Below are 15,245 nucleotides of genomic sequence, written 5' to 3' on the forward strand. Positions count from 1 at the left end.
CTCATCAGAGAAATATCTGATGTCCTCCTCTTCCTCCCACGAGGCCTCACCATCGGTATCAGACACAAGTTCACGAACCTGTGTCTGAAGCCGTGCCCGGCTCGACTCCGTAGAAACACGGCCACGGTGGGAGCGTCGAGGGGTAGACTCCCTCGCCCGCACCGGCGAAGCTCCCTCCGCCGACATCGTCGGGGAGCCTTCCTGGGAGGCGACCGCAGTCGGTACCGCAAGCGGCACCGATGTCGGAGACCTCACCCCGGGCAAGGGGCCAGCCAGCGCCTCACTCGACGGTACCGGTGGCGCAAGCACCCCTGGTACCGGAGGGGAAGGGCGCAACAGCTCTCCCAGGATCTCTGGGAGAACGGCCCGGAGACTCTCGTGCAGGGCGGCTGTTGAGAAAGACATGGAAGCCGATGCAGGAGTCGAAGTCAGAGTCTGTTCCGGGCGTGGAGGCTGTTCCGGGCTGTCCAAGGTGGAGCGCATCGACACCTCCTGAACAGAGGGTGAGCGGTCCTCCCGGTGCCGATGCCTACTGGGTGCCCACTCCCTCGGCAACCCAGAGCTCTCGCTACCGACGCGGGAAGGAGACCGGCGCTGTTGACGTCGACGCACTCGATACTCCCGGTGCCGATGCCGACGAAGAGCCCGAGAACAAAACGTTCCACTGGGCCAATCTCGCTACCTGAGTCCTTTTCTGTAAAAGGGCGCAAAGACTGCAGGGCTGCGGGCGGTGCCCAGCCCCCAGACACTGAAGACACGACGCGTGCCTATCAGTGAGCGAGATTACCCGGGCGCACTGGGTGCACTTCTTGAAGCCGCTGGGAGACTTCGATGACATGGGCGGAAAAATCACGCCAGCGAAATCAAAACTCGTAATTGCGGTAAGGCACCAAAAAGATGAGGAGAAAAAACTCGACCTGAGGCCTCAAAGGAGCCTACCCCGAAAACGAAAGAAAACTTAACGGGGCCAAAAACTAGAAATAGGGGGAAGGGAAAAAGACCAAAAGGCCCTTCTCCGGAATCCCTTTTTTTTTTTTTTTAGCGAAAAGTCAAAAAGACGCGCGAGGGTCAACTTAAGGGGCGCGAACGGCGCAAAGCACGACCGTACCGAGGGCGGACAAAAGAAGACTGACGAACACGAGCCGGTTTGGGCGGGAAGACGGCCGCGCATGCGCGGTGCGCATGGGCGCGCGAGGACTAGCAAAGGACTTTGCTAGTGAAGTTTCCGATTGGAGGGGCTGCCGTGGACGTCACCCATCAGTGAGAACAAGCAGCCTGCTTGTCCTCGGAGAATGACTTTGTATCGCTCCATGTTGCAACCACACCTTGAATACAGAGTGCAATTCTGCTCACCGCATCTCAAAAAAGATATAGTGGAATTAGAAAAGGTACAGAGAATGGAGACAAAAATGATAAAGGGGATGGGAAGACTTCACTACTATTATTATTATTTATTGCATTTGTATCCCACATTTTCGCATCCTCTTTGCAGGCTCAATGTGGCTTACAATACATCATGAATAATGAGAATACATGAGAAAGTATACATTTAGTAATAGCAGAAGGATTTGGGGTAACATGATAATGATAAGACTTGGTAGTATTTTAACAAACAAACATAGTAAGAGATATATAAGAAATATATAACAGTTGTAAAGAGAATGTAAATTTAGTAATAGCAGAATATCTTGGGTAACATGATCATGAAAGAATATGATAGTGGTTTGGCAAGCAGATATTGTGGGGGTAATTCTGGGTACGTATACGGGAATTCATATTTGTTGATCACTGTTGTATGCCTTGTTGAAGAGATGGGTCTTCAGTAGACTTCGGAAGTTGGCTTGTTCATAGGTCATTTTTAGGCAAGGCTAAAGTAGCTAGGGTTATTCAGCTTGGAGAAAAGATGACTGAGGGGAGATATGAAAGAGGTCTATAAAATAATGAGTGGAGTGGAATGGGTAGACATGAATTGCTTGTTTACTCTTTAATACTAGGGGGCAAGCAATGAAGCTACAAAGTAGTAAATTTAAAACAAATCGGAGAAAAGCTTTCTTCACTCAATGTGTAATTAAACTCTTGAATTGTTCTTTCACACTGGAAATGTCACTGAGGAGATCTCCAAAAATTAGAAGAATGGTCAAAAGCCTGGCAGCTAAAATTTAATGTGAAGAAGTGCAGAGTGATACACTTCGGGTGCAGAAATACAAAGGAAGTGTTTGAGACAGGAGGTAAGAGATTGACAAGCACAGCTCATGAGAGGGACCTTGAAGTGATGGTGCCTGTGGATCTCAAGGTGATGAAACATTGCGACAAGGTGGTGGCCACAGTAAGAAGGTTGCTAGCCTGCATAGAGAGAAGTATAACCAGCAGAAGAAAGGAGGTGTTGATACCCCTTATACACATCATTGGCAAGGCCCCACTTGGTATATTGTGTTCAGTTTTGGAGACTTTTAGCAGTTTAGAGAAAAGCGACAAAAATGGTATGGGGTTTGCACCACAAGATGTTTGAAAAGAGACTTGATGACCTGAATATGTATACCCTGGAGGAAAGGAGAAACAGGGGTGATATGATACAGGGATTGGAAGGCAGTAGAACTAGAGGACATGAATTGAGGTTGGAGGAGGACCGACTCAGAAATAATGTCAGGAATCTTTTCCAGAAACGGGAAGGCGGTAGAACTAGAGGACATTAATTGAGGTTGCTGGGGGGGGGGGGGGGGGGGCACTCACAAATAATGTCAGGAAGTACTTTTTCACAGAGAGGGTAGAAGATACCTGGAGTGCTCTCCAATGGGAGGTTGCTGGTGCAAATAGTAACGGAATTCAAAAATGCGTGGGATAAACAGAAAGGAATCCTGTACGGAAAGAATGGAACCAAACAAACTCAGCAGTGATTAGCCAGTACCAGGCAGACTGCCCTGAAAATGGCAAGGAAAAAAAAATCAAAGTATGCATATGTCCCGTTGTTAACTCAAGATTGTAAACTGTTTTCTAACTAGTGGCTTTGTCCCGGAGAACTTTAAGGTGTCAACTGTGCATCCCGTGGTGAAAGATTATAAAGTAGGCCTTTTGGATTTAGCTATTGGCCAATTTTGTCTTTACCAGCATTAGCTAAATTGTTGGAGCAACTAGAAGATTTCATAACACAAAATAATTTGTTGGATGAGAATCAGTATGGCTTTCACAAAGCACATAGTACTGAGACATTGATGGCTGCGATTGTGGATGCTTGTTTACTCTTTCCAAAAATACTAGGACTAGGGGTCACACAATGAAACTACAAAGGTAAAATTATGTATCATACCTGATAATTTTCTTTCCATTAATCATAGCTGATCAATCCATAGACTGGTGGGTTGTGTCCATCTACTAGCAGGTGGAAATAGAGAGCAAAGCTTTTGCCTCCCTATATGTGGTCATGTGCTGCCGGAAACTCCTCAGTATGTCGATATCAAAGCTCCATCTGCAGGACTCAGCACTTAGAGAATTACACCCACAAAGGGACACTCTGCCCAGCTCACCACCGCCGAAACGGGGGAGGGGAATTAACCCAGCTCATCCCCACACAAGTGGGGGAGGGGAATCTGTCCAGCTCATCCCCGCGGAGCGGGGGAGGGACACCACCCCGCCGATGCGGGGGGGATCTGGCTTATCCTGCAACCGCGGGAGGAGCTGACTGACCCTAACACCGCCGAAGCGGGAGGGGTACAAAGCTGCCCTACTGCCGCACGAAGCGGGAGGGAGCGCCGGCAGAATTTATGTCTCAATCCAGCCCCGTAAAACGGAGGGGAGAGGAATGCAGCAGCTCACTGTAACACAAACTCGTCTCAACTCTTGAAGAATCCAAGTGAAAAAACTTGAACACGAAGTCCTCCTGAACAGGAACTGAAGACTAAACTTGAACCTGAAATGCAACCAGAATATAAACAGTACCGATATCTGGGAGGGGCTATGGATTGATCAGCTATGATTAATGGAAAGAAAATTATCAGGTATGATACATAATTTTACCTTCCATATCATCATGCTGATCAATCCATAGACTGGTGGGATGTACCGAAGCAGTACTCACCCAGGGAGGGACATAGAAATCCCTGACCGCAACACTGAAGCTCCAAACCAGGCCTCCGCCCGAGCAGCCACAGTCAAGCGGTAATGTCTGGAGAAGGTATGGGCCGATGCCCAAGTTGCCGCCTTGCAAATCTCTTCCAAGGAGACGGACCCGGCCTCTGCCATCGAGGCCGCCTGAGCTCTAGTGGAGTGAGCCTTCAGCTGGATAGGCGGCACCTTCCCCGCGGCCACATAAGCCGCTGCAATGGCTTCCTTGACCCATCTTGCCACTGTAGGCTTAGCAGCCTGCAGACCCTTACGAGGACCTGCAAACAGGACAAACAGATGATCCGATTTCCGGAAATCATTGGTCACTTCCAAGTATCTGATGATGACTCGTCTCACATCCAGATATTTGAGAGCAGAGTATTCCTCTGGGTAGTCCTCCCTACGAAAAGGAGGGGAGACAGAGCTGCTGATTCACATGGAAGCGAGAAACAATCTTGGGCAGGAAGGAAGGCACTGTGCGAATAGTCACTCCTGCCTCAGTGAACTGCAGAAAAGGCTCTCGACATGAGAGTGCCTGGAGCTCGGAAACTCTTCTGGCTGAAGTGATAGCCACCAAAAAGACTGCTTTCAACGTCAGGTCTTTCAGAGATGCCCTCGACAAGGGTTCAAAAGGCGGCTTCTGCAAGGCTCTTAGCACCAGGTTGAGATTCCACGCAGGCACCACTGAGTGCAGAGGAGGGCGCAGGTGATTAACTCCCTTGAGAAAACGTACCACATCTGGCTGCGAAGCCAGGGAAGCACCCTTCAGGCGGCCCCTGAAGCAAGCCAGAGCCGCTACCTGGACTTTAAGGGAACTGAGCGACAGGCCTTTCTCCAGACCTTCTTGCAGGAACGCCAGCACTGAAGAAATTGGAGCAGTGAAGGGAGAAAGTGAGCCTGCTTCACACCAAGCTGCAAAGGTACGCCAAACCCTGGCGTAAGCAGTAGAAGTAGAGCGCTTCCTCGCTCTCAGCATAGTGGCGATGACCTTGTCTGAGAAGCCCTTCTTCCTCAGACGCTGCCGCTCAATAGCCAGGCCGTAAGACCAAAGGGGGAGGGATCCTCCATCACCACGGGACCCTGATGCAACAGGCCCTGCTCCACTGGCAGCCGCAGAGGGTCGTCCACTGAGAGCCTGATCAAGTCCGCATACCAGGGACGTCTGGGCCAGTCCGGCCCCACCAGGATTATCCGGCCCGGATGCTTTGCCACCCGGTCTAGTACCCTGCCCAACATGGGCCAGGGCGGGAACACATAGAGAAGCTCTTGTGTCGGCCACTGTTGCAGAAGAGCATCTACTCCCAGAGATCGAGGGTCCCGTCCTCTGCTGAAAAAGCACGGCACTTGGCAATTGGCCGATGACGCCTGAGCCGATAACTGCCACTCTCCGGGATCCAAGGTATGGCGACTGAGAAAGTCCGCCTTGACATTCATGACTCCGGCAATGTGGGCCGCTGACAGCTGTTCCAGGTTCGCTTCCGCCCACTGGCATAGATTCATGGCTTCCTTGGCTAGAGGGGCGCTCTTGGTACCTCCCTGGCGGTTGACATAGGCCACAGCCGTGGCATTGTCCGACAGGACCCGTACTGGCTTCAACGCCAGTACCGGGAGGAACTCCAAAAGCGCCAACCGAATGGCTCTGAGTTCCAGGAGGTTGATAGACCACTTTGCCTCTGCAGGAGACCAGAGCCCCTGCGCTGTCCTTCCCATGCAGTGGGCTCCCCAGCCCGTCAAAGAGGCATCCGTCGTGACGACAATCCACTCTGGGGTCACAAGAGGCATCCCTGCAGACAACTTGTTTGTCTTCAGCCACCAGCTCAGCGCCTGCTGGGTCCAAGGGAAGGCGCACAGCATAATCCTCCGACACCGGAGTCCAGCGCTGCAGCAGAGAGTGTTGTAGTGGTCTCATATGAGCCCTGGCCCAGGGCACTACTTCCATCGTGGCCGTCATAGAGCCCAACAGCTGCACATAGTCCCAAGCCTGAAGCGGAGAGGCTACTAGGAACTGGTCCACCTGAGCCTGAAGTTTGACAATCCGATTGTCCGGCAGGGCGTCTTTTAGGGCCGTGCCATCTTCCACCGGTAACGCCGTTTTCTTAGTCACCGCAGTGATTAAAGAATCCACGGTAGGCCAAAGAAAGGCCTCACGTTCACTTTCAGGCAAAGGATAGAGGCGGGACATAGCCCTAGCCACTTTGAGGCTCGCTTCCGGGACATCCCATTGAGCCGAAATTAAGGTGTGCATGGCATCATGCACGTGGAAGGTTCTAGGCGGGTGCTTCATCCCCAGCATAATGGCGGAGCCAACAGGGGCTGAGGGAGAGACGTCCTCTGGAGAGGAAATCTTCAAAATGCTCATGGCCTGCACTAACAGGTTGGGCAAATCCTCTGAGCGAAAGATCCGCGCTGCAGAGGGGTCATCCGCTCCATCCGAGCGGGAATCCGTCTCCTCCAAGGAATCCCCAAAGGACCGTTGGGAGCTCAGATACGCTGCCCTCATCTACATCAGAGGAGACAGAGTCCTCTAAGCCCTGGGAATCCACCCGAGGGCGTTTACTTCCGGGGGCCTCAACCCCTTTGTCGGACTAGAGAGAAGGGGCAGCGTTTTGCATAAGGAAGGCCTGATGCAGCAGCAAAATAAACTCGGGGGAGAAACCCCCCAGACTGTGTATTTCAGCAGCCTGGGCCACAGCCCTAGACGCACCCTCAACCGGCGCTCGCAAGAGCGGGGGAGAAACATGCTGCGCATCCAAGATGGCGTCCGGTGCGACACTCCGCGAAGGAGCCGCGCGGGAAGAACGGCGCTTAACTTTAGCCGCTTTTTTGCCATCGCCCAAATCAAGGGCGGCCATGGCATGAACGTCTCCCACCTCAAGGGCGGCCCAAGAAGAAGCCGTCCGAGCAGAGTGGCCGGCCAAGATGGCGGAGGCGAGCAGCGGGGGATGGGCATTTATGGTGGGAAAAACCGCCGCACCGGAGGAAGACCCGGGACACTGACCGGCCTCCAAACTGACACCCAACAAGGGCGAATCAGACTTTAAAACCCCCGCATCCCCGCTAGAAGCGCACACGCGGTCCGGGGAGCGATTCTTCGCGCCCTCGCCCTCCGACGCCATAGGCCACGTGGAGATCGATCGGGGAACCCCCTGCCCGCTATAAAAAGGTAAAAATTACCTGCTTCTCGCTCCGAGCTGTAACGACCTGGTGTCCCAGTGAGTAGCTGCAATAAACGTTTAAATAAACGTCAAAATAAACGCCCTTAAGGACGTCCAAAATTTTTTTTTTTTTTTTTTTAAACGGAGCCAGCGGGAGGGGGGAGAAAAGGAGGGACCTGGCGCCACCAGGTTTGCACTTGCTCAAGAAGAGCCCTCAACCCCAGGTACTCAACAAAACCTAAAGATTAGGCTTGGAGACCTAGCCAGAGCTGCTGCTGTGTGTGACCACCACCTGCTGAGACAGAGAACATACTGAGGAGTTTCCGGCAGCACATGACCACATATAGGGAGGCAAAAGCTTTGCTCTCTATCTCCACCTGCTGGTAGATGGACACAACCCACCAGTCTATGGATTGATCAGCATGATGATATGGAAGTAGTAAATACCTGCTGAGACAAGCAACGCCTCGGAGGGGAAGAGAAGCACGCTCTCCACAGGCTGCCCATGTTCCATGCTCATCACACCTCTTTCTGTCCGAGCATCAAACACCTTCACCGTATGATCATAGGAGCCTGTCAAACAGCCACAGAAAGAGAAGCAGATTAATATTTTAATGGGCAACTCTGTGTGCTATATCAAATCGTGGAAATATTACAAGTTATCAGCCAAGACCCAGCAAGAATTAAAGCAACAGGAATGACCTTGCCCCGGTTTATGGGTAAGTATTCCCCTTGTCACCTTTATCCAGGGATCTGTTTTCATTTATTTGGTTTAAGGTATTATTTAGCTCCATTAACCATATTAGAGCCTATTACTAAGCAGTGTTAGCTATTAACATGCACTCTCCTTCCAGACATTCATCCCCGTTTCTTATTCCCTCACTCCATTTCTACAGCCTCTTTCCCTCCAGACACTCTTGTCGCTCCACTTTCCTCCCTTGCCCTATGAAAACCCAACAGTCTGTGGGGTCTGCAGGATATAATTAGGAAGCCCAAGAAACGCTTTCTACCACTTTTGGTCTATGGGAAAATTGCTCCGTAAATAGGGCCCTAATTGCATTCAAGTCTTAGTGGAAAGATAATAAAAATCACAAGGAACTAGGAGATTTTAGGATGGGAGTGGTTTTTTTTTTTGTTTTGTTTTTAAGTACACACTTTATTTAATCATTTTAATTAAAATTGATCAGGAAACTGAACGAATTGATTCACAATAGTGCAATGTTTGATTACTCCTTTATTGGATTACCATAACTCATTGTACTTAGAACTGCCTGTGTGTAGATCACGAGCTTTACAGACTGTGCAGAATGCTGCTGAATGTCTTTTAACTAGTGTATCTCAATTCACTCAAGTAACCCCCATTCTAAAAGATTTGCACTAGTTGCTTATGCAATGGAAAATAAAATTCAATGCACCTAACCTTTATACCTCTATTCAGGAAATCTAGACTGCCCAATTTGACTGCCCCTATTTGACTGACTGTACATTTGTCCTTTAGACTGTAAGCTCCTTGAGCAGGGACTGTCCTTCTATGTTAAACTGTACAGCACTGCGTAACCCTAGTAGTGCTTTAGAAATGTTAAGTAGTAGTAGTAGTATTGAATGAGACGGCATTAAGCCATTAATAACCAAGGAGTTCTCAGCCTCTGTGCACCCCACACTCTGCAGATAAATTTTTGCTTGATGTACACTCCTTTCATCATATAAAACTAAATGAACATTGTTCTTCTATATTCTATGCTGAGGGTGCTATGTTATGGAATGCACTACCAACTGAATTACACAAAATTTGTTTCTATAGGTTAATTAAAAAAAATGAAGACGCACTTATTTGTACTGGCTTTTGCTTCGGTCTGACCTACTATTGAGTTTCTAAAGCTCTACATACTGAGTTTCTACAGCTCTACATACTGCAGTCAAAATGATTCTTATATATGACATTGGTTTAATTTTATTGTATATGTTTTTATTGTTTACCATCCAGAATTGTGGCAATACTTATGTACTTATGATAGTGCAGGTTATACTTTTTTTAAATAAATAAATACAATTCATGAAGTAACCTTACAAAGGTAATACTTAGTTGAGTGGTATATTTTAAATAGTATGTCTAATAGATTTTCCCTATATTAAATAATTATTCAAGCCCTTTGCACTTGCACCTTTCTTCTCTATAAACACTCTAAACCGCTTCACACCTGTTATCTTCCTCCTTCCCAAAGCTATTCCCCTTCTACCTCTCTCTGGATTATCTTCACCCTTCTCACCCCCTCCTTTCAGACTCACTTTACCATTTTGTAATCTCTCCCTCCTGAAGCTATTACCCATTTCTCACTCCTTCCTCCTAAAGAAGCTCTTCTCTCCTCCTCTCGCACTTCTCTCCAAATGATATCCCACACCCTGGCATGTTCTTACCAAGTTCTTCCCTCTAACTGCTCCTTTCCCTTAGTTCTCCATCTTCCCAGGATGAACAGGCCACCATGACATTACCCATACTCTATCCCCCCCTCTGACCGTATATCCCTACTAACAAATTTAATCTGACATCTCCTGCTGTAAGCCCAAAACTTGCAGTGCTTAGCACAATGATCCATTAAGCCTGGGTGGATAGAGAACCAAGTGCAGAAATGAAGGGAGGGGAAAAACTGTTGCCTGACACCCCTTGCTGCAAGACACCTGAGGAAGCTGCCCCATTCGCCCCCCCCCCCCCCCCCCATAGTCCCAGACTGAGATTAAAATAATCTGCAAATTGCAAAGTTCAATCGGTCTCTGCTATGATAGGGATATTGTTCCCCACAAGTTTAAGTCTTCTCTTTTAAAAATATGCCTCAAGTTTAACTACAAACTCCGTTAGTCATGACCCTAAACATTTTTATTTAATTTAAAATAATTAAAATTTGCATCACCACCAGTAGCCCTATAGTCCTGAGATTCTGGGCCAAGTGCACATAGATGTGCAAGCCAGCATATAAGGGCAGTGGTAGCCATCATCTAATGTTCCTATATGGGAAGATCCTAAATTAAAATGGGCACAGTTTGAAAAGAAAAAAAAAGAAAAAAGTGCCCACTTTGACAAGCCCTTATTACCCAATGCAAGTTCTTCAGTCTCAAAATGGCCACTTTATGGTCTTCCTGGGCCCAAAGGTGGCCCAACTTGAGACTACGAGAGACAATGCACTGTACTTTGGGGCTCCATCCATGTGGAATTCCTTGCCGCTATCAGCTCACAGTGAACTGTCTTTGAAAAATTTTAGACCAGCAATCAAAACAAAGCTATTTCAACAGGCCTTTGGCGCCTGATTCTGGTAGGCTCTGGGTTGCTCCTGTTGCCTCCCCTATGCAGTTCAGGCTGCTTTGTTTTGTTATGGGGTGTGTATGGGGGGGGGGGGGGGGGTCATATGTGTGTTAGACCCTGTGCCTCTGTCCTATCAGCTGCTGTAGTTCCTTTCCTCCAAGATTTTTTTTATTTTTTTTTTAAGATTGACAAGTACAGCAAAGCACAAAGTGGTTCCTACCAAACAAATAAATACATGAGAAGGCCAGATCTATACATGAGTGCCTGCATTTATGCTCCATTTGTGCATGTACAATGTACAGAATGACTGCATTTTCATGGGTAAGTGTACATGTGCATAAGTGGCAGAAATGCAACTATGTGCTATTGTGTAAGGGGCATAAGATGCAACTTCAAAAGGGAAGAGGGACATAGGCAGTGCTGTCACTTATGTGATGGCGGTTATGATGGTTTAACTGTAGGCGTGTCGATGCCAGGATTCTACAGCGGAATCTGAGCACCCAGATGCCATTCTAGAATAGGCTCTCACCGTGCGACATCCGAACGCCTAAAAGCATTGCCTTGATAGTTGCTAAATAAATTCAACGCAATTTACTAACTTAAAAGATGGTTTAAGTAAAAGATATGGAGGCCTGCACAGAATCTGCATAAACAGTAAGGGAGCTGCACCTTACACATACGTTTTGACACAGCTAACACTGCAAGTTCATGGAATCTCATTCAGCGAGAACCACGTTAGCCCAATCAGTGTTGCAGAGAAAAGAAAGGGATGTGCCATGCTGTCAGAGCAGTATCCCGTTTCCGAAGGTGAACAGTTCAGGCCACTTAATAGTACCTGGTGTCAGGATTGATGGATGGGAAAATTAGGTTCTTACCTTGGTAATTTTCTTTCCTTTAGTCATAGCAGATGAAGCCATTACGTATGGGTTATGTCCATCAACCAGCAGGGGAGATAGAGAGCACTCAAACTTTCACAGTGCCCTCTTGGCCAGCTAGCTCCACTGCCTCTTCAGTATTTGAAGCTTCCAAAGCAGTATGGCAAACCGCAATGGGAATCACAAGAGCTTTCCTCACAGCGAACGATGGCCCATCACAAAGGCATGAACTCATAAAGGAGGGAATGCACATCCTCCTGGAGGGAATAAACTCATCCTCCTTACAGTGGGGGAAATAAGTATTTGATCCCTTGCTGATTTTGTAAGTTTGCCCACTGACAAAGACATGAGCAGCCCATAATTGAAGGGTAGGTTATTGGTAACAGTGAGAGATAGCACATCACAAATTAAATCCGGAAAATCACATTGTGGAAAGTATATGAATTTATTTGCATTCTGCAGAGGGAAATAAATATTTGATCCCCCACCAACCAGTAAGAGATCTGGCCCCTACAGACCAGGTAGATGCTCCAAATCAACTCGTTACCTGCATGACAGACAGCTGTCGGCAATGGTCACCTGTATGAAAGACACCTGTCCACAGACTCAGTGAATCAGTCAGACTCTAACCTCTACAAAATGGCCAAGAGCAAGGAGCTGTCTAAGGATGTCAGGGACAAGATCATACACCTGCACAAGGCTGGAATGGGCTACAAAACCATCAGTAAGACGCTGGGCGAGAAGGAGACAACTGTTGGTGCCATAGTAAGAAAATGGAAGAAGTACAAAATGACTGTCAATCGACAAAGATCTGGGGCTCCACGCAAAATCTCACCTCGTGGGGTATCCTTGATCATGAGGAAGGTTAGAAATCAGCCTACAACTACAAGGGGGGAACTTGTCAATGATCTCAAGGCAGCTGGGACCACTGTCACCACGAAAACCATTGGTAACACATTACGACATAACGGATTGCAATCCTGCAGTGCCCGCAAGGTCCCCCTGCTCCGGAAGGCACATGTGACGGCCCGTCTGAAGTTTGCCAGTGAACACCTGGATGATGCCGAGAGTGATTGGGAGAAGGTGCTGTGGTCAGATGAGACAAAAATTGAGCTCTTTGGCATGAACTCAACTCGCCGTGTTTGGAGGAAGAGAAATGCTGCCTATGACCCAAAGAACACCGTCCCCACTGTCAAGCATGGAGGTGGAAATGTTATGTTTTGGGGGTGTTTCTCTGCTAAGGGCACAGGACTACTTCACCGCATCAATGGGAGAATGGATGGGGCCATGTACCGTACAATTCTGAGTGACAACCTCCTTCCCTCCGCCAGGGCCTTAAAAATGGGTCGTGGCTGGGTCTTCCAGCACGACAATGACCCAAAACATACAGCCAAGGCAACAAAGGAGTGGCTCAGGAAGAAGCACATTAGGGTCATGGAGTGGCCTAGCCAGTCACCAGACCTTAATCCCATTGAAAACTTATGGAGGGAGCTGAAGCTGCGAGTTGCCAAGCGACAGCCCAGAACTCTTAATGATTTAGAGATGATCTGCAAAGAGGAGTGGACCAAAATTCCTCCTGACATGTGTGCAAACCTTATCATCAACTACAGAAGACGTCTGACCGCTGTGCTTGCCAACAAGGGTTTTGCCACCAAGTATTAGGTCTTGTTTGCCAGAGGGATTAAATACTTATTTCCCTCTGCAGAATGCAAATAAATTCATATACTTTCCACAATGTGATTTTCCGGATTTAATTTGTGATGTGCTATCTCTCACTGTTACCAATAACCTACCCTTCAATTATGGGCTGCTCATGTCTTTGTCAGTGGGCAAACTTACAAAATCAGCAAGGGATCAAATACTTATTTCCCCCACTGTATTGTATAAGTGGAGGGGAACACACGCGCCTCCTGGAGGGAATCACACATCCTCCCAACACACTGGAGGGAATGAACTCATCCTCCTATTTATAGAACTGGAGGGGAACACACATCCTCCCAACACACTGGAGGGAATGAACACATCCTCCTAAATTTAAACTGAACATGAATCCTGAAGATTGTTTTCCAACTTTCTCCCAAGGAAGGAACTTCAGGAAATTAGAATAGAACCTGAAAAACAGATTCACAGCATACAGACAATCATACAGGGAGGGCTCATGGCTTCATCTGCTATGACTAAAGGAAAGAAAATTACCAAGGTAAGAACCTAATTTTCCCTTCCTTGTCATCAAGCAGATGAAGCCATTACGTATGGGATGTAACAAAGCAATCCCTAGATAGGGTGGGAACAAGCCACACCACGCGCTAGCACTTGTGCACCAAAACGCGCATCCCTCCTGGCAGCCACATCCAGCCTGTAATGTCGGGCAAAGGAGAGCTTAGAAGCCCATGTTGCTGCACTGCATATCTCTTGAAGAGAGAGTGCTCCAGTTTCAGCCCAAGAGGAAGAAATCGCTCTAGTATAATGCGCCTTAAAGGCTACAGGCGGAACCCTGCCGGCCAGCAGATAAGCTGAAAAGATAGTTTCTTTGAGCCAGCGGGCAATAGTGGCTTTAGACGCTGGAGACCCTCTGCGAGAACCGGATAGCAAAACAAACAGATGATCAGAAGTCCTGAAAGAGTTAGTAACTCGCAGATACTGCAGCAGAGTCCTGCGCACATCCAAAAGGTGCAGCTGCCCAAAAGATTCTGGAAACTCTTCCTCTGAAAAAGAGGGCAAGAAAATGGGCTGGTTTAGGTGAAAGGCTGAAACCACCTTAGGCATAAAGGAAGGCACGGTCCGAACCGTGACTCCGGACTCTGAAAATTGCAGAAATGGGTCTCTACAGGACAGCGCCTGGAGCTCTGACACCCGTCTCGCCAAGGTAATGGCCACCAGAAAAACGGCCTTCAGTGTCAAATCTTTCTCCGATGCTCGCCGAAGCGGCTCAAAAGGAGATGCCTGTAGGGTTTTCAAAACTAGCCCCAGGTTCCAAGCTGGACAGGGTGCTCGCACTGGAGGTCGGAGCCGAAGCACCCCTCTAAGAAACCGTGCCACATCTGGGTGAGCAGCCAAAGACACGCCTTCCACCTTACCACGAAGGGAGGCCAACGCTGCCACCTCCACCCGCAGGGAATTATAGGCCAAGCCTTTTTGTACACCTTCCTGCAAAAAGTCCAGAATCGGCAAGACAGGAGCCCGCATTGGAGCAATGGCTCTGGAAGCACACCAAGACTCAAACAGGCACCAAATCCTGGCATAAGCCACGGAAGTGGACCGCTTGCGGGCTTGCAGGAGAGTGGAAATAACTTTATTGGAATAACCTTTATCCCTCAATTGCGCCCTCTCAATAGCCATGCCGTAAGACCAAAGCGGCCGGCGTCCTCCATGGCTACCGGTCCCGGAGTCAACAGGTTCGGTACCAGAGGTAACGGCAGAGGAGCCTCCAGGAGCATCTGTCGGAGGTCTGCATACCAAGGTCTCCTTGGCCAATCCGGGGCGATGAGGACCACTTCTCCTGGGTGCAGCCGAATCCGCAAGAGCAGGCGCCCTATCAAGGGCCATGGGGGAAACACAAAGTAGACCCGGAGGCCAGGGTTGAGCCAAGGCATCCAACCCCGCCGAGCGAGGATCTTTCCGTCTGCTGAAGAAGCACGAGACTTTGGTATTGGCACTTGTCGCCATTAGATCCATCACGGGCTTGCCCCATTTGGCACAGATCTGCAGGAATACTTCGTCTGCCAGATTCCATTCTGCTGGATCGATCTGATGCCTGCTCGGATAATCGGCCTGCACATTGCTCTGACCTGCAATATGAGCTGCCGACAGACACTGAAGATG

General features: G+C 48.7%; 1 protein-coding gene across 5 annotated transcripts in view; it reads right to left on the reverse strand.

The window, feature by feature from the left end:
* The window catches only part of UTP15 (UTP15 small subunit processome component), a 148,007-nt gene that overhangs the window by 41,368 nt on the left and 91,394 nt on the right, over positions 1-15,245 (reverse strand). For all 5 annotated transcript variants that reach the window (XM_030193288.1, XM_030193286.1, XM_030193287.1 and 2 more), the window contains exon 6: positions 7,701-7,826. In XM_030193288.1, the coding sequence (XP_030049148.1) occupies positions 7,701-7,826 (126 nt within the window). The remainder of the gene's footprint in view (positions 1-7,700; positions 7,827-15,245) is intronic.

The sequence above is a fragment of the Microcaecilia unicolor genome, chromosome 2, assembly GCF_901765095.1.
Source record: "Microcaecilia unicolor chromosome 2, aMicUni1.1, whole genome shotgun sequence".
NCBI lineage: Eukaryota > Metazoa > Chordata > Amphibia > Gymnophiona > Siphonopidae > Microcaecilia > Microcaecilia unicolor.